The sequence below is a fragment of the Triticum aestivum genome, chromosome 7B (assembly GCF_018294505.1).
Source record: "Triticum aestivum cultivar Chinese Spring chromosome 7B, IWGSC CS RefSeq v2.1, whole genome shotgun sequence".
Lineage (NCBI taxonomy): Eukaryota > Viridiplantae > Streptophyta > Magnoliopsida > Poales > Poaceae > Triticum > Triticum aestivum.
Window position 1 is genome coordinate 679,544,503 of NC_057813.1, and position 23,306 is coordinate 679,567,808.

General features: G+C 42.7%; 3 protein-coding genes across 3 annotated transcripts in view; 1 reads left to right on the forward strand and 2 right to left on the reverse strand.

The window, feature by feature from the left end:
- Window positions 1-2,262, forward strand: part of LOC123157506 (glutaredoxin-C8) — a 3,828-nt gene extending 1,566 nt beyond the window's left edge. The window contains exons 2-4 of the mRNA XM_044575800.1: window positions 1,537-1,616; window positions 1,828-1,926; window positions 2,032-2,262. Coding sequence (XP_044431735.1) covers window positions 1,537-1,616; window positions 1,828-1,926; window positions 2,032-2,102 — 250 coding nt within the window. The 3' untranslated portion in view covers window positions 2,103-2,262. The remainder of the gene's footprint in view (window positions 1-1,536; window positions 1,617-1,827; window positions 1,927-2,031) is intronic.
- Window positions 2,263-7,222: 4,960 nt separating this feature from the next.
- On the reverse strand, window positions 7,223-7,997 carry LOC123159893 (uncharacterized). Its single transcript, XM_044577701.1, has one exon. The coding sequence runs from the start codon at window positions 7,899-7,901 to the stop codon at window positions 7,395-7,397; it is 507 nt and encodes a 168-aa protein (XP_044433636.1). The 5' UTR covers window positions 7,902-7,997; the 3' UTR covers window positions 7,223-7,394.
- Window positions 7,998-16,546: 8,549 nt separating this feature from the next.
- LOC123158435 (uncharacterized) lies at window positions 16,547-20,634 on the reverse strand. Its single transcript, XM_044576428.1, has 5 exons — window positions 20,147-20,634; window positions 18,240-18,806; window positions 17,813-17,924; window positions 17,264-17,779; window positions 16,547-16,897 (listed from the first exon to the last, which is right to left on the reverse strand). The coding sequence occupies exons 1-5, from the start codon at window positions 20,632-20,634 to the stop codon at window positions 16,547-16,549; spliced, it is 2,034 nt and encodes a 677-aa protein (XP_044432363.1).
- Between the last annotated feature and the right edge of the window lie 2,672 nt (window positions 20,635-23,306).

Sequence of the window (23,306 nt, forward strand, 5' to 3'; positions counted from 1 at the left end):
AGAATCATACTGCCCGATCTGAGAATTTACATTGTCATTGAGTGACAAGCCCATGAAAATTTGTTCTAAATCATGCCATGGCTCTATCTGCTTCAAAACCGGAATTTGAACTGTATGAAGATTTAGGCAACAGCTATTTGTTGTTGACTTGTTCGTACTGAACTGAACAGGGAGGTATATTATCTGGCCTTGCCTGGTGTTGGTGTTCTAAGTTTTTATTTTCTTAAAATTCTTGATACACTAGGTGATGAAAGAAAGTAGCAGTACTTTTTTACACTGCTTGTTTTATCCGAAACAGAAAAAGTTCTGTTTCTTCTGGTTTAGTCATTTTAGCGAGCCTCTGATTTCATGCCATAGATAATGTAGGAGAATCTGGATCTCTACTTTCCTTTTAGAATGCTTTATTAGGTTAGCATTTTGAGTTTGTCCGGTACAAGCTCGAGTCTGATCAGCTCACCAGAACTCTTGCAAGTATAATGAAATAAGCTAAACTTAAATGGTTGTGTGAAGTTGAATACTTGAACGCGAACACTTGTGAAGAGCACATGGCTATGCGGGGATATGGTCAGATAATATGAAACTGGAAGGCACTGATGTAGTCAGATGATGTGCATAATGAATTTTTTGATGATGATGCCCATAGTCAGGAGCGGAGCTGTGGCTGGTGCTACCCGGGCTGTAGCACCAGTCCAGCCCGTGGCGTAAATGAGTACGTATTACCGTATTAGGTGTAAGTGCAGCACCAGCCGCCCCATGGCACCACCACCTGGCCTACTGGAGCGATGATATAGTGATCTGTACATCTCTACGACCAGAGATTTATGATTCGCGCTTCTTCTTGTCTTTCCCCTCTCAAATTTCTAATCTCCATAAATTTCCAGGCATCAGGCAGCAGGCCATCAGCGATTCCCGCTGGTGCTCCAGCGATACTGATAGTACGATCAACTCCCCAACCAGCTGTTCCCCAATTTAGCCATTCGGCAAAGGCCAACCCTAGGGTGGTGTGTCAATTTATCCTTCTTTATTCCATCTTGTGAAACCCCAAATATATTGTAACTAGAAAACTGGTGTATCTTTGGATGGATGCATGCTTAATTCTAATTAGACTGTGTTTTGTCTTTTGTAATTTCATAATTTGCTAGGAATAGGGTGGATAGATAATACCCAAAAGATGACAGGCACTAGCAAAAGTTTCTAACACAAAGATGCACACACATTGTGCTGTTAAATAACAGAGCATAGAGTGAATATGGATGAAATTATTGCCGATCTCTGGCTTTGAAAACCAATTGGTGAGTTTGATCTGGAGATTAGAGATTTATGTTAGTGTCAGTGGTAATGTGCTCTACTATGTTGTGTGTTGTTTGATACTATTTGGTGAATTTTTTTGCCTATCATAATTTAGCCCCACATCTACTCTGTTCCTGGCTCCGCCGCTGCCCATAGTTGCAGAACCCAACTACTGTCAACTTACCACATTTCAGTGTTTTCGTACTGTCAGAAGAAACAGTATGTTTAAGTACTCAATTTTTGCAGGTATTGTAAAAGGGCGAAGGCTGTGTTTAAGGAACTTGAACTGAAGAAGGACCCATATGTCGTCGAGCTTGATCAGCGAGGTACATCCATTCTCACTAGTTATCTGTATGCGATCATGCTCTTTGTTTATCTATCTGTAAAAGATGTTGCCTTCAATATTATGCTGTTATGTCCCCTATACTCCACAAGTTGGCTCTTGGGCCGGAAACACCAACATCCTGAAAATGTCGTAAATCGCTTACAATTCACGGAATTTTTTCAATGAAAAGATTTATTCTGGTTGTGATGCAGAGGATGGTGGGGAAATCCAGGACGCCTTATCCGACATGGTTGGCAGGCGTACTGTTCCTCAGGTTTTCATCCGAGGAAAGCACTTGGGAGGCTCTGATGGTACGTAGTGTTCTGGTACAAAGATCAGTTACAACAAGGATTTTTGTGAATTCTTGTTCTATTCTGACTCCTTGTTTTCTATTTTCATTCATGGGGAAAATGCAGATACTGTTGACGCATATGAAAATGGCGAGCTGGCTAAACTTCTGAACATCAGTGTGAAGGACGATCTTTGAATATCATTTTAGCGCAAATCTCGTACTTACTGTTGAGGTTACCAAGGCCTTGCAATGCAACCCTAGATTGTCATTTTCGCAGAACCTGTCACTGGTATTCGTGTTGAAGTATAAACTGTTTTAACCGTACTTTGTGGCAATCCCTCTGTTATCACTGTTATCGATCATTGCATACTGATTGACTGCATTTCAAGCACAAACCACAGATTGTTTCTGCGTATCATCATATGCAGCGAATACAGATATGTTCCGATTTAAATTGACGAGTTGTAGTCAGTTTTTTTAAATACACAACCTCTAAATTTTCATTGAATAAAGAGTTGAACACTCCGTGTCGTGACTTGGAGTTAAGAATACCTAAGTTATTACTCCCTCCGCTCCTAAATACTCCGTATAAGTCTTTTTAGAGATTTCAGTTTGGACTACATATGGATGTATACAGACGTAGTTTAAAGTATAGATTCACTCATGTTGCTTCGTATGTAGTACATATTTAAATCTTTAGAAAGATTTACATTTAGGAACGGAAGGGGTAGTTTACAAATACACGCCCTCTTTAGTCATGTCCTATCGGGCATAAACCCACTAATTCACCACTTTCGGTATTTGTAAATTGCCTGAAGAAAAGGTTAGCTTCAGTCAACTTTTCCTGCCTCTTACCTTTTTTTGGAAGGGTTTCCTGCCTCTTGCCTTTTTTTTTGAGACACCATACTTTGGGCATATGTTATTTTTTTTTTTGCGGCTTCTAGCGTAACAGTTGCACGCAACAATCGCTCAAAACAAAAACAAAACGTAACGTAACATGTGCGTGCCTATGTGTGTTTCCGTGTGTGACGTGTGTTCGCACGCACGCACGTTCGTTGGATTTTGTGTTCAAACTGGCAACAAAAGTAAGTTGTCCATCAATTTGCATACATCACAACAAGACCAGGAAAAATGGTGACACGACTACAAAGGATTGGAGCTACAGTTTCACTGAATATCCCATGGAAAAGGGAAGCGCTGCCACGAAACCCACCTGCATCACGGGTTTTCCCCCTATCCCATAATATAAGAGCGTTTTTGACGTGTCAAAAACGCTCTTATATTATGAGATGAAGAGAGTATGTTGCAAGGAAGGGAGGGGAGATGCAACATGATGATTGATGCACACGGCATATTTTTTTTTTTGAAATGGAGGCAAAAGAATTGCCTCATCGATTAATTAAGAAGAAGAGAATTGCCCAGTTAATTTATGGAAAACCGGGCTAAAACCAATACAATCAGACCACAATTAGACTACTCACCAATCATGAGACCCCATGAGTACACCTGCAACCCACCAAATCCTCCCAACATACTACAAACATAACTCCTGACGCTTGTACACCACGATTGAACCCAACAAGAACATCCCAACAAAAGATAGTGGACCACACCAAAACTACAATGACGACCCAACCCGTGAGGACGGCCAGTCGCGAGGATGAGCCGAGGGACCGAGAATCATCCACTAAGCAGCCGCGGGCACCTTACCTATGACACCACTCTTCTTGCTTTTGCACCTTAGTGACTTCTCCTGCACTAAACCGGTCCGAGGGCAATCGCTCGCCTTCTTGCATTTGCCCTTGAATGTCGATCCTGTCAGGAGGCAGGCAATTGCCTTCCAGTTCCAGGACTAATAGCCTCCACACTAGCGAGCAAGTCACAAAGCTCTTTTGCAAAGAGAGCATTCGAAGTATCCGTCGGCGGGGGTGGAACGGGTGCCAAAATCACATGTGAGCGCCCAAGCGAGTTCACCTCACTCTGCTCACATGTCACAGTTGAATCATGTCCCTCACTCGTGGTTGCTTGCGTGTCCACCATCGTTTGCTCCATTGATAGAGGCAAATCAGAGCTCGCACATACCATTTGAAGCTCGGGCATCACCTGCAACACCGGAGGCACAACCACGGCAATGGTCCCGCCCTCAGCGGTAGACAACACAGTAGGCAAGGCAGACGAAGGTGACGAGTTGTCCACAGCTCTAGGGGAGAAACAACCATAGAGCTCCGCAACACTGTTCTCCACTGAGCCACCAACATCGACCTCACTAGGAGGACGTGGCGTAGGAGCGGATTGCAACACAGCCGGAACAAGAGAGAGCTTTCCCAAAGCAGCCTCTGCTCGCTCCAGAAAGCTCCCAACGCGCACCAGGAGTTCCGCCTGCGCTGCTATAGTGGACCTGAGCAGTACATCAGATGGGGTTCCCGACTCAACGTGAGTGGAAACGACCGATGTCCAGGACCTGGGCATATGAATAGATCAGGCTGTGGAGGCCTCCACTTGTAGGTGAGAGGTGAGGTATCACTGTAGGCAATGATCTCCGAAGTTGCATGATGCTCAGACATCAAATAAGACTGATGATGGTCCAAGAAACATATCATTGGCGTCTTTGCAAATTGCACTGACTATACCTCTGCTATCAGCTCGATCAACTGCCCCATCAACTTTTCTATGTCTGTTGCAAATAGATGGCGCGACCTACCTTGGTCGTGAGGGACGGTTACTAGTCCCTCTACAAGAGCACTCTTCACTGGCAATAGCTCCAGTTTTGCAAGAAATCGTTGGATGGACTTGAAGACAGAGAGTGGGGCTCTGAAATTGTTATTCGTGAGTCACCTTTCTCCAAGCTCATTGGATGAACCACATTGTAACAGAGACATTTACTAATTTGCCTCGTTATGCCTACCTTTTCCACAGCGGGGTTTATCCGATTGGCTGGCCCAGCTTGCAAGAGTTCTTTGAAATTTCCATGGGAATAGCTGCCCTATAAGACGTGGCACATTTAGCGAGAAAGCACGAAGTAACCCAACAATCTAACAGCCAGAAACGGACGAGACTTGCCTGCTCCCTTCCCATGCTCCCATCCGTGCTCCCGCCTATGTGGCTTGTTTTGATTGGAAGAAAATAAGACACGGCCCCATCCCCTAAAAATCAGGGGGGGGGGGTTGATTAGATTAGAAAAGAAAAAGGGAAAAGGATAGCCGTAGAATGAAGTGGAAGCACGGATGAGAGCATGGAAAGGGAGCAGGCAAGCCGGATCCGCCAGAAACAACCGGAACACGAAATCTGACGATCAGAATCTTTATGGCCACAAGTGATCTGGAAAGTTGCCTAGTTTTACTGTCCTAAAGTTTTTATGGGAAATATGTTTATTTGTTAGGCGGATTAAAGTGGGGAAATTATTGCAGCAAATGAAAAACGTAGATGTTCGTATATACAAAGTAACTCATGTGTTCAAAATATATTCTTGCGTATTTGAAAGTTGTCTGTAACATATTTGAGAAAATATTCATCGCGATTTGTATGTTCGTCACATGTTTCTCAATATGTTCATCGCATATTTTGTAAAAAAAATAATGTATAAAGAACATAGAAAGGAAAAAAAACTGAACATGAAAAAGAACAGAAAAATATCTAGTGGAATCCCGAATGAAAAAAAAACAAATAAACAAAAGAATGACAGAAAAACTAGAAGAAAAAGGAAAAGAAGTGAAAAAAACTGACGAACACCCCCGCACATGGCCCGCCAAAAATCGATGATGGATGTGCACAATTCTTGAAAATTCTGCATTGTAAGCATGTAATAGGAATTGCGGATGGTACTATTTTTCTCCTTACAGATGAAGTATCTTCTAGTAACTCTGGCAAAACACGACGCAAATGTACGCTCTTTGTGAGTAAAAAAAAAAACACGACGCAAATGCGCGATATATAGTGTCTACATATAGTTTCCCAGTAATGGCGGTGCTAGGGGTTTGGTTTGTCACGGTTGTTTTATCCTAGTTTCACGTTTTTTTGGTTTGTTTTCTGTCTACCCTTTTTAGTTCTGTGTTTACCCATTTTGTTCATTTTTTTAAAATATAAACATATTTTAACAATAAAATAATATTTACAAAATGGTATTATTTCCAAATTAGATGAACATTTTCAAAAAGGCGTGAATGTTTTTTCTAAATTACATCAACATTTCGAAAACAGGTGAGCACTTTTTAATTACATGAACGTCTACTTAAAATGTGAGAACACTTTACCAATTACACATAAAGTCATAATTTTATGAATATTTTTAAATACACATTACACCTTTTGGATAAACACTAAAATTTCCCTTATCATGAGATAGTTTATATATGATTGTATGAATACTGTATTAGGATTTTTGTAAGAATAAAACGAAATAAATACTCTCTTTCTTTTTTAGAAGAAGGAAGAAAATACTCTACTTGTTTTTTTTTTGAGGAACAAATACTCTACCTGTTAATGGGGCGCACAATCCAGGCCTATTAATGGTTGTTCACATGAGCGAGAAACATGATGGGCCTATGCTCATCTCGATGAATATGCAGTGAGGCAACAACAACAGGTCCAGGATGCCAAATTCAGAACGCGGATGCGTACCGGGTTTTGAGACACTTATCGTAACTTCCTCACGAGAGAAACCCTAACCATTCTTCAAGCCAGTCGAATCTTAAGCGGCCGCCGGCGGCCGGTGCCGAGGATGCGCGGCGCCAAAGTGGCTAAATCACCCTTGAGAAAGTTTCGTGGAGTCTATGAGAGACAGCCCGGCCGGTGGGTGGCCGACTTCCGGAGCCATCGCCTCAACGTCCGCTGATGGATCGGCACCTTCCCTTCCGAGGCGGAGGCCAAAGCGGCGTACGATGACTTTGTGACGCGCTTCTCGTCAAGCGGCTACGTTCAGGTTGCCATTGCGTCGGCGTCTCCTGCAGACTTGAGCCACAAGATCAATCCTGTATCTGATGAGTCGAATCAGTCGGAGATGAGACTGAAGCAAGATGTTGGGGCGACCGTGCCGTCGTCAGCGCCGTGCATGTCTTCTTTGACATCGCCGCTGTCGCCGTCACTGCCGGCGGTGGTCATGCCCCATGAGGCGCTACCGTATGCTGATGAGCGGCAGATGGGCGAGCCATTCCTGGCGGAGGATCTGGCCAGCAACGATCTCATCGCCGTGGCTGATCTCGCCAACCTGCCTTTGCCGTCCTTGGATGACAAATTGGACTTCAGTTCAGGTGATTGGTCGCTCGCTAGTTCCGGATGACAGTGAGAAAATAAAATACAATGTAGTCGATCGATCCGACTTCAGTTAAGGATGTAGTACTAATTTATATCTTCTTCTCAATGATAGTACAACTTCTGTTAATCTATCTTTATTACAATATATATGGATCAATTCAATCTCTGTGTAAGGAATGTGAACTGATGATTTGGTGTAGCAGACATAATCGCAATCAATCGATCAATGTAATGAGATCAGCCCAGCGGTGACAAGGCGCCAGGGCACTCGAAGGTGACCTCGCAGCCCTCCACCGGCGTGAGCTTGATGACGTGCCACACCGAGGTCATGAACACCGGCAGGCGCGCCGATGCCTGGCAGATGCACGAGTTGTCGATGGCCATCAGCCGGCGGCAGCAGGCCGTGTCACGCGGGTCGCTGTTGTCGGCACTGTGGCGGTGCCGCTGTCGACGCCGGTGCCGCCCCTCGTGTTCTCCCCCTTCTTCATCGTCATCGTCGTCGTCGTCGTCGTCCCGGGTCCGAAGCTCGTACTCCTTGCTGCCGGGTGTCGTCGACGTGGAGGTTTCGTTGAGTAGCTGCCGGGGCACGTAGGGGGGCCTCGACCCCGGGAAGGTCCTCAGGCTGCACGCCTCGTTTGCGAGGCTGATCTGCGACCGGCAGAAGGCCTGGCCATCCGCGAACCGATGCGCCGTGGTCAGGAGAGTGAAGAGTAGCAGCAGAGCTAGTGCTACGGTTTTCTCCATGCCGGAGACCACAGCTAACTTTGGAGGTGAGTATGGTCGTCCCTGTCTTGGTTTTTGCTGCTGTGATTCGGTTTTGGGTAAGGTTGGATGAGCAAGTAGCGATCAGGCTACTTAAGTAGCTTGTGATTCCACCATGAAGATCTTTAAACAATTATGTTGAATTTAGGTTTACCTTTCCTTCTTTCTCAAGAACTCATATGCTGACAGAAGTTGTGACTGTTTGATTAACATGACATGCACGGTATATCTAGTGATAATCTATGTGTGTTTAGAGTTTAGTCCCCATAAACAGTACGTATTCTTGCACCTGAGGTTCGACGAACAATATTTTTCTTTCCATAATGACATGCTACATTTGTTGATATATCATAATTTTCATACATCGTAGTAATAACTATGACAGGCTGCTTGGATCTATGATCTTTATGTGCATCTTGTTAATCCTTACCTTAGGTTGTTGGCTAGCTAGCTAGGCAGACGAGAAGATGGGTAGTTGCGTTGAAACAAAGAGGGGCAGTTTTGAGATCAACAGCAGGTAGGCAGGTTGAGATTAATCAAGTTAATTGGTTAACATAATCACAGGATCTTTGTATGCATCTTGTTGATCCTCCAACTGGATCTTTATATGCATCTTGTCGATCCTCCAACAATTGTTGGCCAAGAGGGGTAGCTACGAAACCTGGATCAAAAGTAGGTAGCTATGTCGGGACAGGTTAAGCGACTGTTTATTAACACAATATTAGTATTATTCATTAGCTTAGTATCCCACAATTCCACTTTGGCTGCAGCTTTCTACTTCATTTTTTAACAGAAGGATAATCCATTCGGTGAAACGATTCTCCTTCGTATGATCCATTACAAGTGATCGACTAGAAAGGAGCCGGACACACTCATCTAAGTATTCATTTTTCAGCACGGTTTGAATGCCAAATTTCTAGTTGTAAGGCGGACACACTTGATAGCTGGCAGCCCGGCAGATTGAACACGCAAAACACATGATGTATGGTCAAGAAAACCTCTGTGTACATATGGAAAGTGCCTATAGAATGGGCAAAAAATCTGAATGAAGGCATTAGGCATGTTGAGGTAATGCAAGTTGTTCTAAATCATGAAAAAACCATTGTCATGAGGTGTATGCACTGGATTCAGAAGTAATTGTAGATAATCATCTTGCTTTCTTTCAACATCTTCGATAAGAGATGTACCAAACTAAATTGAGTTGGAACTGCCAAGGGCGGCAATTTGTTTTTTTTTTCTTTTCAAATACGCATGAGTGTGCATATCATATATTAAAGAAGGGGTGAACATATCCATCCGCTTTGGTGGGACAAGTCACATGGTAGCCCACGCCCTCTACCGTCGGCAAGAAACATTCATGAAAAACTACTCCTGACTAGCCTTGAGTATCATACATTCATGAAGAACTATTCCTGACTAGCCTTGAGTATCATGCATTCATGAAGAACTACTCCTGACTAGCATTGAGTATCATACATTCATGAAGAAATGCCCAGGGCGGCAATTTGTTCGCTTCTGGAAATCCAGAAGCAGCGCGGTCCAGATATCATTTTGTCTGTCTGAGACTCTTGATGATACAAGCGGGGGAAAGTTATGTGTGAATTGTTAGGTTATACCAGCATGTTAGCCAAAATTTGTTTCACTCATGGCCTGCTTTGCTACAGAAAACTGGACATGCCACGACCCTATCTTGCTTGAACTGATGCTCCGTCACTAAACATGGCACATAATTGCATAAAGTGTATACATATTTGACAGTATAAGGATGATGGAAGTGACATGAAGCACAAAGTGACACATATATATTTTCCAAAAACAAAAGAATCAACGGCTAAGCCATGCACGGTATCTCCTGTGCATGGTAACGAAAACCACTCTCTCCATATGTACGTGTATCATCGTTGCTCGAACCGCGACCCATTAGCAAGCAGTGAACTTCACCTTCGATGGCACCATCGGTGCTAGCTTCGCCAACACAACACCTATTGCATGTTCCCGCCTTGCAGATGGCACCATCGGTGCTAGCTTCTCCATAAGGAACATGCCAAGTTCTACCAGCTCGGGCTCACCTCTGAACCCTCCGATGGATACCGTATGCAACATGTTGGCTAAGCAACCTTCGGGCCATGTGATCTTTAGTTCCGTCAGCGGCGGCGGTGCAGATTGCTCATCACCAAAACCCTGCAATTTTTCAATAAAAGAAATATATTAATAATATGAAGGATATATCAACATAGTTACATGGAGCCCTACAAAATTTTTTTTTTGAGATGGAGGAGCCCTACAAATTTGGATTAAGGGAATACATTAACACTTGTTCTTCGGTACAACCCCCCTAAACACATTGACAGACCAGATCTGCCCATACCCCTTCATAAAGAAGGGTAGGATAGTCCTTTTACAAAATACACCACTGTACACAACGCAGTAAACTGGGCCGGCCCAGCAACGAGCTATTTCTATAGTGGTTTTATAGTGAAAGAGTGGAAAATCCTAAAAACAAATTGCCACATCAAGGAATCGAACCAGGACCTCCAGCAAATAGATAGATAAGCAGAACCACTAGGTTGAGCGAGCTTTCATGGGTAAATGACTTCGTAGAGATTTAAGAACTATGAGCAGCGACATATTTGAACTTTTTTCTGGAAATCTGAATGTGATTTTTTTTAAATGCGAATATTTTCGAAATTGTAAAGAAAATTATGAAAGTGCAGACAAATTTTCCGAAATGTGGAACACATTTTTGAACTCCGATTTGTTTTAAAAAAAAGAGATTTTATAATTTCGAATTTCTTTTGAAAACACAAACAATTTTGAAACTCTAAAGTGTTTTGAAACACAACCATTTTGTGAACTCTTTTGAAAAGTTTGAATAAAAAAATATGTTGAACATTTTTTAAACTTTGTGACATTGAAAACAGAAAAAAAGCAATTCATGAACCTTCTTAAACGTTCCCAAACCGGTGAAAACTGGCCTGGAACTCTCTAGAGCTTCCCAAAACTGGCATCTGCAGAGGCAACAAACAGATTAAAATGGACTAGCTCATGTTCACTCGTATCGATTGGGTATGTGGGAAACAACGATTCTTTGACGTAATAAGCGTCAAATAGGGTTTCCCCCCGATTGATGTCAATGCCTAGTTAGGCCAACGCGTAAATAGTTTTTCTCTATCTTTATTCTCTTTTTTTTTGATAATTTTTTCCTTTCATACTTTATTATTCTTTTCGAAACTTGTTCAAAAAAATGGTTTAAGAATTTTAAAAATATTCTTGCAATTTGAAAAGAAATCACGTTTTCAAATATATTGTTCACCGATTTAAGAAATATTTGTGCTTAAAAAAAGTTGATAATTTCTTAAAATAGTACATTGTTTCCAATTTTTGTTAAAAATTCATCAATTGTTGGAAATTTGTTACCAATTTTGGAAAAGGTGTTCAAACTTGTCAAATTTTCCCATGCGCCACGAACAAGAACAGACTCTCAAATGGACCATTTTGGCCTACTCGCGAGTTCCTGTGTTGAACATGGTATATTTTCCTACATGCATGAACTGACCTCAACATTTGCAAGCATGTGGGCATGCCCATGGTAGTCATCTATGCCAAGTTTGAACGAATTTGGACACTGTATGCAAGTTGTGTCATGTCCAGCCATTTATCGACGAAAACTTCAGAAAAATGCAAGATTTGTTGAAAACTTAAACAAATTGGCATGGTGCCTTGAATTGGTCATACAATACCAAGAAACAAATGGAGCAATTTTAGAGATGTTGAGAAATGAAGTGCTCCCAAATGGACCCTTCTCGCCTACCATGAACATTGTCTTTTTTGACATGCATGAAATGACCCCAACTTTTGCAAGCAAGTGAGATTGCCCATGGTATCCATGACAGATTTGAACGAATTCTGACACCATATGCAAGTTGCATCACGTCCGACCATTTATTGACTATTTTCCAACAAAAAAACTCCAGAAAATGAAAGAATAGCCGAAAACTCAAAAAACTTGGCATGGTGCCTTGAATTGTCATGCAAGGCCATTAAAAAATTGGGGCCATTTAAGGGATGTCGAGTAACGAGCTGCTCCCAAACGGACCCTTTTGGGATAAATGGCCGATAAACTGATGCAACGTGGATAGGACTGCGGGGCATGGATATTGATCCTTCTGATGCAAGATTTGTTGTGTCACATCAAAGTAGTCAACCTCCCACCCCGTGCAAATCAAAACTTATGCAGCGTGGATAGGACTGCGGACAACACACTTGGCAAACATTTGTAACCTTGTGATGGAATAAAAATTTGCTGTGGGTCCATACCCTACAGTTTCAGGTCCAAAAAAACACACTTGGCAAACTTTTAGGACCCATATATGCATCTTCATAGTATTCGGACTAATATGATACACACTGAATATTTCTAAGACTTATGGTGTATTCTACTCTTAAAAAAATGTTGCTGCCTACAAAAAGTTTCACAATTTTTAAAATGTTCTAGTTTACAGAATTTTCTCACAAACTCAAAAAAGTACACTTTTTTCCTACATTTATTCACATATTCAAAAAATGTCCGTGGAGTTTCAAATAACGTTCGCACTTTCCAAATTTCTTTGGAATTTCAAAAGATCCTGCTTTCAATTTTTTGTTCAAAATTCAGCAAAATGTTTGAGGAAATTCGATAACCCTTTTTGGTTTCTATTTTTCTTAGACTTATTGAAAAAATGTTCGAAAATTCCAATTGTTGTTCATGTTTTCCAAAAAATGTTGGTTTTCAAAATTTTATTCATAGTTTTCAAAAATAATTCATGTTGTATCATTCTGAACAATCTTTTAAGGACACGAACATTTTTTAAATTTCTTTTACTCTTTCTGAAAATGTGATATTTTTTCAATTTATGAACAAAATTGGGAAAAAAAGAAAAATTTATGAAATTTTAAACAAAATTAAGAGCATTAAAATTTTGAAAAGAAACATGAATAGGAAAAAGAAACAAAAAGTAAAGGAAAAAAGAAAAAGAAACTGGGAATAAATGGTTCGCTATACTAAGCCGGTTGTTGTGGTCATTCTTATAGCTGCCGTTTCTTTATTGGACAGCGAACTCATCAGGTGGATTGGCTAGCGATGAGCGTCTATCATCGCACATCAGTCAAACAGAACGCGCGTCGTATTTGGGTATCGAACGCATGGATAGGTGAAGCGTGAAAAGACTATATTGCCATTTTATACGTTTTAGAAGGGGGTTGTACCGAAGCGGGGCTCTTACATTAATATAAACAAAATATCAATTACTCCGGAAGTCCCCAAGCCAGTATGTATATGCAGGTAGTGACGCTTTCTTGGTAACGGTTAGCTCCAGGTTTGAACAAAGAAGATAGATATATAGATACCTCAAGCTCTAGGGTTTGGACAAAAGGTGCGGCCTGAAGGAGATATGCCACTGAAACAATGTTGTCGCTCCAAGAATAATTGTGGAGGAAGAGCCTGAGGGTGCGCAGACGGGCGAATCTGCCGTGACGCCGCAGCTGATGAGTAGGGACGAGAGGCGAGGGGAACTGCAGGGACAGAGTCTTGAGCCTCGGGAGACGAGGCGCGTCGCCGAGGCAGTCAAGCGGGGAGTCGCCCTGCTGCAGCAAGATGAGCTGCAGCTTCCAGAGCAGCGGCGCATGCGCATAGTCCATGGCGATCCGATAGCCGACGTAGCGGAGCCGGCGAAGCACCGGCGCACAGAATCGCATGCTCTCGAGGTTTCTGCAGCAGTCCACCTGCAGTTTCCGGAGCCGCGCGTGCGCCACGCGCAGCCCGGTGATCCGGTGGCAGCACAGGATGAGAAGGTCCCGCAGAGAGCCGCACCCGTCGAGCAGGCTCTGGAGTTGCCGGTCGGTGGCTGGGACGAACTCCAGCTTGACAACCGCCAGCGAGGAGAAGGGGGAGGGGTTGGCTACCAAGTGCCTCAGGCCGCAGTTCTGGAGCCTCACCTCTCTCAGCCGTGAGGCCACGGCGGCGAGGCTGTCCAACTGGAACTCGTACGGCTCGACGTGGCCGCCCCCCATGGCTTCCCGGGTTGACTTCCTGGCAGTCCGCAGCACGAAGCGCTCCACTCGGGTGGCGCTCGCCGCGAGCAAGGTCCACCAACTGTCCACCGCGGCGGCGTGGGCGCGGGTCAGATGGGAAGACCACACGGAGAACGACTCGAGGACACCGGCGCCGACACCGGCACGAGCGTCCAGGATCGAGTCCACCTTCCGTATGAACTCGGCTGCTCGTGCCTCGCCGCCGGACGGTTCTTCTCCTTCTAGTGTGCGGACGCCGACGGTATGGGCGTGGAGGTAGAGGTGGGTGACGCTCTTCCAGAGGTTGCTCCATCTACGGGCGAGGCAGCTCGTGGTAGCAGCCTGTCGGATCGGCAACCGGGAGAGGATGACTACCAGGATCTCATCAGGTAGCTCGCTGATCCAATCGGCACCATGATCCTCCTGCAAAGGTTCCTCGTGTGCAATTCTTGCCGAGCCAGGTGAAGCAGGGCTGTCGCTGTTCTGATGCCGTGCTTTCTTTCTTGCAAGACTTTCCATGGCGGCGGCGGATCGTACTGCCTGCGCCGTGCCCTTCTGTCACATAGCATTGAGTTTAGACAAGCCTAGCCGGCAATTCGCCATGTTTTTTTTTGTTGTTGTTTTGAAGGGACGGCAATATCGCCATGTTGCATGTAACCCGGTCGTGTTTTCTCAGGGAAGAAACCCGATCGTAAAACCCTAAAAATGTCATGCCCCATCATGGGTCATGGTCCTTCCTTTGCTCTTTGTAGGCCTGCTCTATGCAATGGGCTCTGAATTGTGCAGGCCTCTGTGCAATGAAACTCGGCATAAACTATTTTTATTGCAAAATTTTACACATATACCCGGATGAAACAACCTAAAGTACACCGACACACAATGAAACAATATGATTCACTCTGGATTTTAAGGGACCAACATAAAATTGAGACTTTAGTTACAATAAAATGGGAAAAGCTTCCCCTCATCCGGCTGATTAGGCTGGTTGAATTACGAGAAATTTTCATGACATTGAAAAATAGTCATACCATTTAAGAACTATTCATAACTCTTACAAATGTTCGTGGAAGAATATATAAAAATGTTCAAACATGCATTCAATAAATGATCACCATTTATTTGAAAAATATTTAATGTGTATTTAAATGTACATATTTGTTTACATGTTCATGGAATATAAAGAATTGCTCGCACAGTTTGAAAGAAATGTTCATAACGCATAAAAAATGTCCCTACACTAAAACCGTGCGAATAAAAAATTTCATGAATTTGAAAGAAAGGACATCACGTCTATCCTAAAAAAAACATAAATAATCAATCCTAAATAAATGCTTGTTTTTTTAAAGTAGAGATGGTTAACTTATCAAATAACATCATGTCTATCCATCGATTCAATTATATGATATGCAAAGGCATGATAAGGTAATTTCCAGAACACCGTGTTAATCCACATCATTAAGATAATTTTAATAGTGAGAGATAAATTAAAAGGCTATAGTTTAACAAAAGGACACACGCCATAGAATTGTGTAATTACATACATGTGATTTGCAAGTAGAGAGTCTTTGTCCAATACAAGCATGTGCATCGCTAGAGCATTTGTTGAACTAGGACATTCCGGTTAAGAAATATATGACTAAGGATCAAGATAACTACATTTTAAGATGCTAACCAGGCAGAGGCAAATTGCGAACTGATTTATACGTATCCTACCTAATTATAACAAAAATGACTATATTACTAACTTGACTTCAAGTAGTAAAACACATAAATGTTTAGAACATATTTTCTAAAATGTTGTGCTCAAGTTAGCATGTACCGCTAATTTTTTTTTTTGACCTATATGCCAGAGATTGATCTGTGGTTCGCCCATCTCCTGACACCCGATCGGATGGTGAATGTGAGAGGGCCCGGAGGATACTCAAATGGCGAATTGTTTGCCTGTTGCATCGCGAAATAGTTTGAAAGTTATAGACTAGCGCAAGAAAAATAAATCCCTTATATATCCATTGTTAATAGGAAATGTAATCATTGATACAACATTGTTTATTTTTTTTAAATCAACCGTATGGTCCATACTGCGCATAATAATCATACTGATTATTCCGAGAGAAAATAGCTAAAGATTACACCATTAATGTATCTCTAAGCTAGAAATTTTCACATCTATCTCAAATATATTGAAGGCACAATATGGTCGACATGGACATACTACTAAGAATTCAGATGAGTCACTAAAACATCTATCTTTCAATCTATGGATCATATTTTTATTACAACACAACAACTAATAGATCTTCTACGTGTTTCCGGAAAAATCATGGCTAATCCATCATCAAAATTGTGAAAGAAAAGATATAGAACCGAGAAATTATCATCAAAAAATACGACCGTTGAACCCTCTTTAAACTAATGAATAAAAAACCATTACGATTCTGTAGTTATAATTAATCCATTTGGTGAACCTGGTCATGTAACATACGACATTTCAAATATGTGGCAACACGAACACGTCACGCCTATCTTACATGTATGCATGTCACATAAAGTTTTTTTTTTTTGAACTTTGGCGACCTTTATTACACAATAATCATATCAGATACAAGGGAGGGAATTAAGAAATCAGGGGGATGCTCTTGCCAGACCTCATTTAACTGCCTTCTATAACTAGTCCTGGCTAGCCAATGCGCTACCCCATTACTCTCCCTAGCACAGTGGACAATCGTCGCCCTGCCGAAAGAACTCAACACCTGTCGGCAATCATCTGTCACCACCGCAGCCAAAGCACGGTACTCCGAAGGATCCTTCATAGCTTGTACTATCTCCTGTGAGTCGGACTCCACAACCAGTGCATAAATACCCAAATGCTCTGCCAATCGCAGTCCTTGCAAAAGTGCTAACGCTTCCATAGAGGGAACATCCATGGCATACTGTCGAAAGAAGCAAGAAGCAGCAATAAAAGCTCCTGAGCTATCTCGTAAGACAGCTCCAGTTGCTCCCGCGCCCTCATCCACATGATAGCTCGCGTCAACATTTAGTTTAATCACCCCTTTAGCTGGTCTCACCCATCTAATCTGTTTCGTAGGCTCCTTTGCCATTGCAGCCAGTGAGTTTGCCACGATTGCACAAATGCTCATAGCTGAACGAACCGGGCTACCAACCTTCTCCTGGTGACTGATCTTCCAACGACCCCACCATAAATACCATCCAGTCACCATAACTGTCTCCACACCATTATCAATTGGTAGTTTTACCTCTCCTGGTAGCTCAGAGCAGAGAAGTGTCTCCAGGATAACCGACCCCGACCGCTCATGGGCTGCTGCATTCGCGATCGATGTTTCCAGCCCCAGCTCCTTCCACACGGCCTTGGCTCTCTCGCACGCAAACAACATATGTCGCAGATCCTCTGGCTCATTGCCGCATACTGGACAAATCACCGGAGTAGATAGGTGCCGATCTGATAGCGTACAATAGCATGGTATAGTCCCATGTAGCACTCTCCAGTTAAACACATTTACCTTAGGGGGCACTGTCCTGTCCCAAAGGACTTTCCAAACCGGATGCGGATCCACTCTTCCTGCTCCAACATTCATCCGAGCCCATGTTCTGTACTCAGATTTCCAAGTGATGTGATAAGCAGACCGGACCGTGAAACATCCGGACTTTGAAAAATGCCATGAAATAAAATTAGATTGGCCATGAGATGATAGTGGTATCTGCAATATTCTTTCAGCATCCACTGGCCAAAAAATTTCCCTTAAGAATTGTTCATCCCAACTTCCGGATATTGGATCAATCAGTTCTTGTACTTTCTGTAACAAGCAATGCCCCCTTGGGGTCATAACCCTCCGATCATGGCTTGTGGGAATCCACTGATCCTTCCAAATGTCAGTGGATGCACCATCCCCGACCCGCCAGATCGCCCCTTCCTTGAAGGTTTTCATACCTGCCATGATACTTTGCCACGTAAAAGATGCACCTTTTTTCAGAGTAGTATTCATCAAATCCCCATCCGGGTAATACTTTGCTCGTAGGACTTGAGCACATAACGAATCCGGATCAGATAATAACCGCCAACATTGCTTAGCTAGCATGGCTCTATTGAAACAGTATAGATCCCGGAATCCCATGCCTCCTTCATTTTTCGGGATACACATCTTCCACCACGCTTTCCAGTGTATTTTCTTCTTGTTTTGAGTGTCTCCCCACCAATATCTAGCGATAGCATCGCAAATAGCCTTACAAATATTTTTGGGGATATTAAAAACAGACATGGCATAGACTGGGATCGCCTGCGCCACTGCTTTCAGTAACATCTCCTTTCCACTGATCGAGAGAATCTTTGACATCCAACTGTTAATAAGCGCACATACTCTATCAACCAGGTACTGAAAACTGTCACTACGGTCGATTCCAACCTTTGACGGTAGTCCCAAATACTTATCAGAAATAGCCTCTGAAACTATATTAAGCTGTGTGCAAACCTCTACTCGTACCTCCACCAAAGTGTTTGGACTGAAAAAGACACTGGATTTTGCATCACTTACCAGTTGACCCGAGCTAGAACAGTACAAGTCCAGCGCATTCTTGAGTGACGTGTCATTCAACATATCCGCCATCATCAGGATCAGGGAATCATTAGCAAATAACAAGTGTGAAACTGATGGTGCACTACGGCACACCCTAATTCCTTGGATACCACCGACCGCCTCTTCATGCGCTAGTAGACTGGATAACCCTTTAGCACATATCAAGAATAGGTAAGGAGATAACGGGTCCCCTTGCCTGAGCCCCCTGGATGGGGTAAATGCCTCTGTTTCATCCGAGTTGAACCTAATCCTGTAATTAACCGAAGTAACGCATGCCGTAATCATCTCCACCCATAACGTGTCAAAACCCAACTTGATCATCATATCCCTAAGAAAGTTTCACTCGACTCGATCATAGGCTTTGTGCATGTCAAGCTCCACCGCGCATAAGCCACTGTTCCCTTGCCTCTTCTTCTTAATGGCATGTCACATAAAGTTAGATCGTAGAATGTCTCAGTTAATATATCCGCCTGTAGGAATCAAACACATCACAACTCAAATTATCTATTGACATAACACGCGAAGCCTGAAGGAAATTCAAGAGGACATAGATCATATTCATATACAATTCTTTAGCCGGGGTTTAGAGTACGGGCTCGGGGCGTGAGGAAGTAGCATCGACAACTGTTATGGCGCTGCTAGAAGGAGGGCGCGAGAAGGCCGGCCAGGGGCCTTTTTGCCCACGGCCGGGCAAGAGAAAAGGGATTTCTTGATACATCTCCTTTCTTTATATAGAGAGGTTTACTTGACTCCCAAGCAAGATTTACTTGACTCCTAAGCAAGCGACCTTTATCTCTAATTAATCCTAAGACTAACGGGCTATACCGCTAGCCCAAGCCCATTAGTCCCATTACGTACTCTAACACTATACCACATCTGGACATGCAGCTTGTCCTCGAGCTACAGCTTAACCAACTTATAACCATGACTCGATGCAACACAAACCTAACACCTAAAAACAAGCCTTTTAAATCTCGGCTTGTTTTATTACTCTCAACCTGAAATGGACTGGGACGCTTTATTTTGGACCCCTCAACAAAAGGTGGACACCATCCGCATGTCGGACGTGCACGTGTACAGCCACCTAGATCCCATGGACACTACCTGGACCAAAGGAGTGCATGTGTATGTCCACCTGGAAGTGGTCGCAAAAGTGACCTGCAGAGGCGCCCTCGCGGCAGCCGGCGGCGGAAAGCAGTGGTGCTATGCGGTGCGCTCCTATCGGTGACACCCTGCCTTCTTCTCGCCGGACGGCTGTTGGTCTGCACCGCACAAGGAAGGGTGGAGGGCTTGCGATGGAGAATGACGAGAAGGGGTGCACCCCCCACCGCTGATGTCGCGGACTTTAAGGTCACTGCCCGCGGGGAAAACAACATGCCCGCCGCCCATAGGGAAAGCGCATGCCCAAGATCCCCGACGCAGTGGACAAGATCGATGTCCTTTGCACAGTGAAGGGCAACTCGGAGGAGCGGCAGCTGCAGACCACGCATCTCCCGCACACGCTGACGCGCTAAGAGGCCGCGTGCAGCAGCCTGCAGCCTCACCGCCGCCGACACGTGGCGGGTAGCGATCCAAGACGAAAGCGGAGACGGCAACGGCGGGGACTTGATCTGCTGGATGTGGACGCCCTGGGATGGTGGCGACGCTGATGGGAACGAGGTCGTCGCAGTCCCATCGTAGGGGGTCCCATACTGGGCGGCGGAGCTGACCGACGGTGGCCACTGCAGCCAGGGCTGGGCGGTGGTGGTGATGGATGACAGCTGCAGCGGCTCGGCGAGCATGGCGAAGGCCGCCTGGGGCGGTGGCTGCCATGGCAGCCACGGCGGCGCGGTGGTGGCGATGGACGGCGCAGCCGTGTGCGACCCGTAGGACCCGGCCAAGAACATGTGGATCTCCTGGACCGCCTGCGTTAGGTCCCGCAACAGCACCCCGGACACCTCCTGCGGGGTGAGGACGGCGGGGACGGGCGCGACGGAGGATCCCGGCGTGGGCAGGAGCGACGCGACGGTCGTGGTAGTCGCTAGAGGCGACGAGGTGACCGGCAGCAGAAGAGACGGGCTTGGCGGCGGTGAAGACATGATCGAACCGAAGCTAGCTGATACCAAATTGTTATGGCGCTGCTAGGAGGGCGCGAGAAGGCCGGCCGAGGGCCTTTTTGCCCACGGCCGGGCAAGACAGAAGGGATTTCCTTCTTAATTCTTGCTTGATTAGATTGATACATCTCCTCTCTTTATATAGAGAAGTTTACTTGACTCTCAAGTAAGGCTTACTTGACTCCTAAGCAAGCGACCCTTATCTCTAATTAATCCTAAGACTAACGGGCTATACCGCCAGCCCAAGCCATTAGGCCCATTACGTACTCTAACAACAACCTTCATGCTAGATTAATTGGAGCGGGTTTAGAGTATTGGGGTTTCATATACTAATTCATGTATAATATTGCAAGATTCATACGACAAATGGGAAATTCAGATATATAAATTTGCACAAGAGGCATCTGAAATGGAATACAGTGTTAACTTCATACAGATAAGGGATTATTGTTCTAAAATATAGAGGTTTGGTGGAATAAAATATTGTGGGATAGATGTGCATGTCTGATGGTGTCGATTTTGAGAGAAGATATACATGAAAGAGTGAAAGAGTTTCTAGATTACGTTTCATGGGCTATCTATAACAAATTTGATCGAGGTTAAGGAAAATCTCGGTCTCCTGTATATCTAGCTTACAATTTATCAACAAAACTTCAAATTTACAAGAAAGAAAATAAAAGCAAAAATCTTGAAATGAATCCTTAATGGTACAATATCACTTATTCAACTAAGATTGAACAAAATCTCAGCCTTTTAGATCCCTAGGGCATACTAATAAATGGAAGAAAACAATAGGAATTATTTACGCCTGATACAATCAAAACATAAATCTTGATGGATAAGGTCAGTTCACTAACACTTGAGAATTTTTTAGTTTTTGATCAACATTAAATCTATCTATCTTATATATCAATCTGTAATGCCACATCAGTTTCACCATTGCTACCTGCAAACCAAGGTTGATAAAGAAATACAGATGTACTGGTCAGGTTATATATTGCACATAATATCATTTTTAATGGAAGTAATTCAGGAGTGTGATAGGATATGAAAATAAGGTATTTCTTCTTTAACAAACGGATCAAATATAATAAAAAATTATCCCAGGAAAGGTGCAGAAGTTAGAGATGGGAGGATTTGAAGACAAACATATGCATTAGAAAGAATAAGTAGATTTTCTTCTAGGGTATGTTTATAACCTAATCGTCTGAGATTAAATGAAATATTATCCTTTTGGATCAATATCTTTTACTTAAGTGTAACGAAAATAAAGCACAAATCTTGAGAGGAATCCAAATTTCAAGCTGAGTCAAATTTCGGTTATTCTATCAATCATAAACATGTCTTTTATTGTATAATATCAATCAAATGCTTTAATTAAAATTACACAGTAGTTTGACATGTCATAATAATTTAGCAATTACTACCGGCCAAATAGAATGGATACAAGCATTATATCACTTGATTTTATATTAAAATAAATTTCTTTTAAGTGAAAGTAAGACGTGATAACTATTGGATAAAGAAAATATTTTTTTGGAATTTCGTTTGATTCTAATTAACTTGTTCATAAAAATTGTAACCATATATTTTATAAAATACTCACTAATTATATATTCTAGAATTTTTTCTACAAAAGTAATACACAGTACAACATTGCACGCACATCTCGCGAGCTACCTTGCTACCCCCTCTGTAAAAAATATAAGAACGTTTAGATCACTAAAATAATGATCTAAATGATCTTATATTTCTTTACAGAGGGTTAGTAGTGTTAACGGAATTGGGTGGGTGGCAACCCCTATATATTTCTTAATAAAACCAGCGGAGAGCAGTCTCCTGTAGGTTGGAGAAACGAGCCCTTATTAACAAACCAGCTACACATCATAGACTAGGTTAATGTTTGCCGAACAAGATATTAAGCCAATTAGACACAATTTTCAAGCTACTCATAACCTTAAATCAAACAAACACCTTGAGTCCTAACAACTGCTGAGTTGGCTAATGAATCAAACAGCTCATAATCTCAAATCAATCATCCCTTAGATCACAAATTTTCGTACATTTTCTAAAATCAAAAACATTTTTGGATTCATGAACATTTTATGCTATTTGAAAACAGTTTTTCAAAAAGTTTGAACATATTTTTGTTTTTTTTCTTTTGAATCGATGAACATTTCTAGGATCAACTTACTTTTTGGGAAATTGATGGAAAGATTTATGAACATTTTTTTATTTAACTAACATTTTTTGAAATGCATGGTCATTTTTTGAATCAGCAAACAGTTTATGAACGAAAAAAAGTATTTTGAAATTTTTATGAATTGGCAAAGTTTTTTCTATTGCATTAACACTTTCAATACACGAACTTTCTACAAATCATGATCATTTTGATGTCTTGAATGTTCATTTCAAAATTTCGAACTTTTTTAATAAGCAAACATTTTGTACAAAATAACGAACATGTTTTGAATTCGCAAACATTTTATTATTTATTAAACATTTTACTTAAAAATTCTCATGTACTTAAATTTTTAAAACTTTTTGAATTCCCGAATTTTTAAAGTAGAAAAAGAGAAAACGAAAAGGAAAATAAAAACTAAAAAACGAAATTTAGAAAACAGGCTGCCCGGATATTGGGCTGGCCCAAACGGGAG

Excerpts from the sequence above, each read along its gene's own strand:
- LOC123158435 (XM_044576428.1), bottom strand. The coding sequence starts at position 20,634 with ATGTCTTCACCGCCGCCAAGCCCGTCTCTTCTGCTGCCGGTCACCTCG. Across the intron at positions 17,780-17,812 it reads CCACAAGCCATGATCGGAGG|AAAGTACAAGAACTGATTGA; the intron begins GTTATGACCCCA and ends TGCTTGTTACAG. Across the intron at positions 16,898-17,263 it reads CCCATGAGCGGTCGGGGTCG|TATGCCATGGATGTTCCCTC; the intron begins GTTATCCTGGAG and ends TTCTTTCGACAG.
- LOC123159893 (XM_044577701.1), bottom strand. The coding sequence starts at position 7,901 with ATGGAGAAAACCGTAGCACTAGCTCTGCTGCTACTCTTCACTCTCCTG.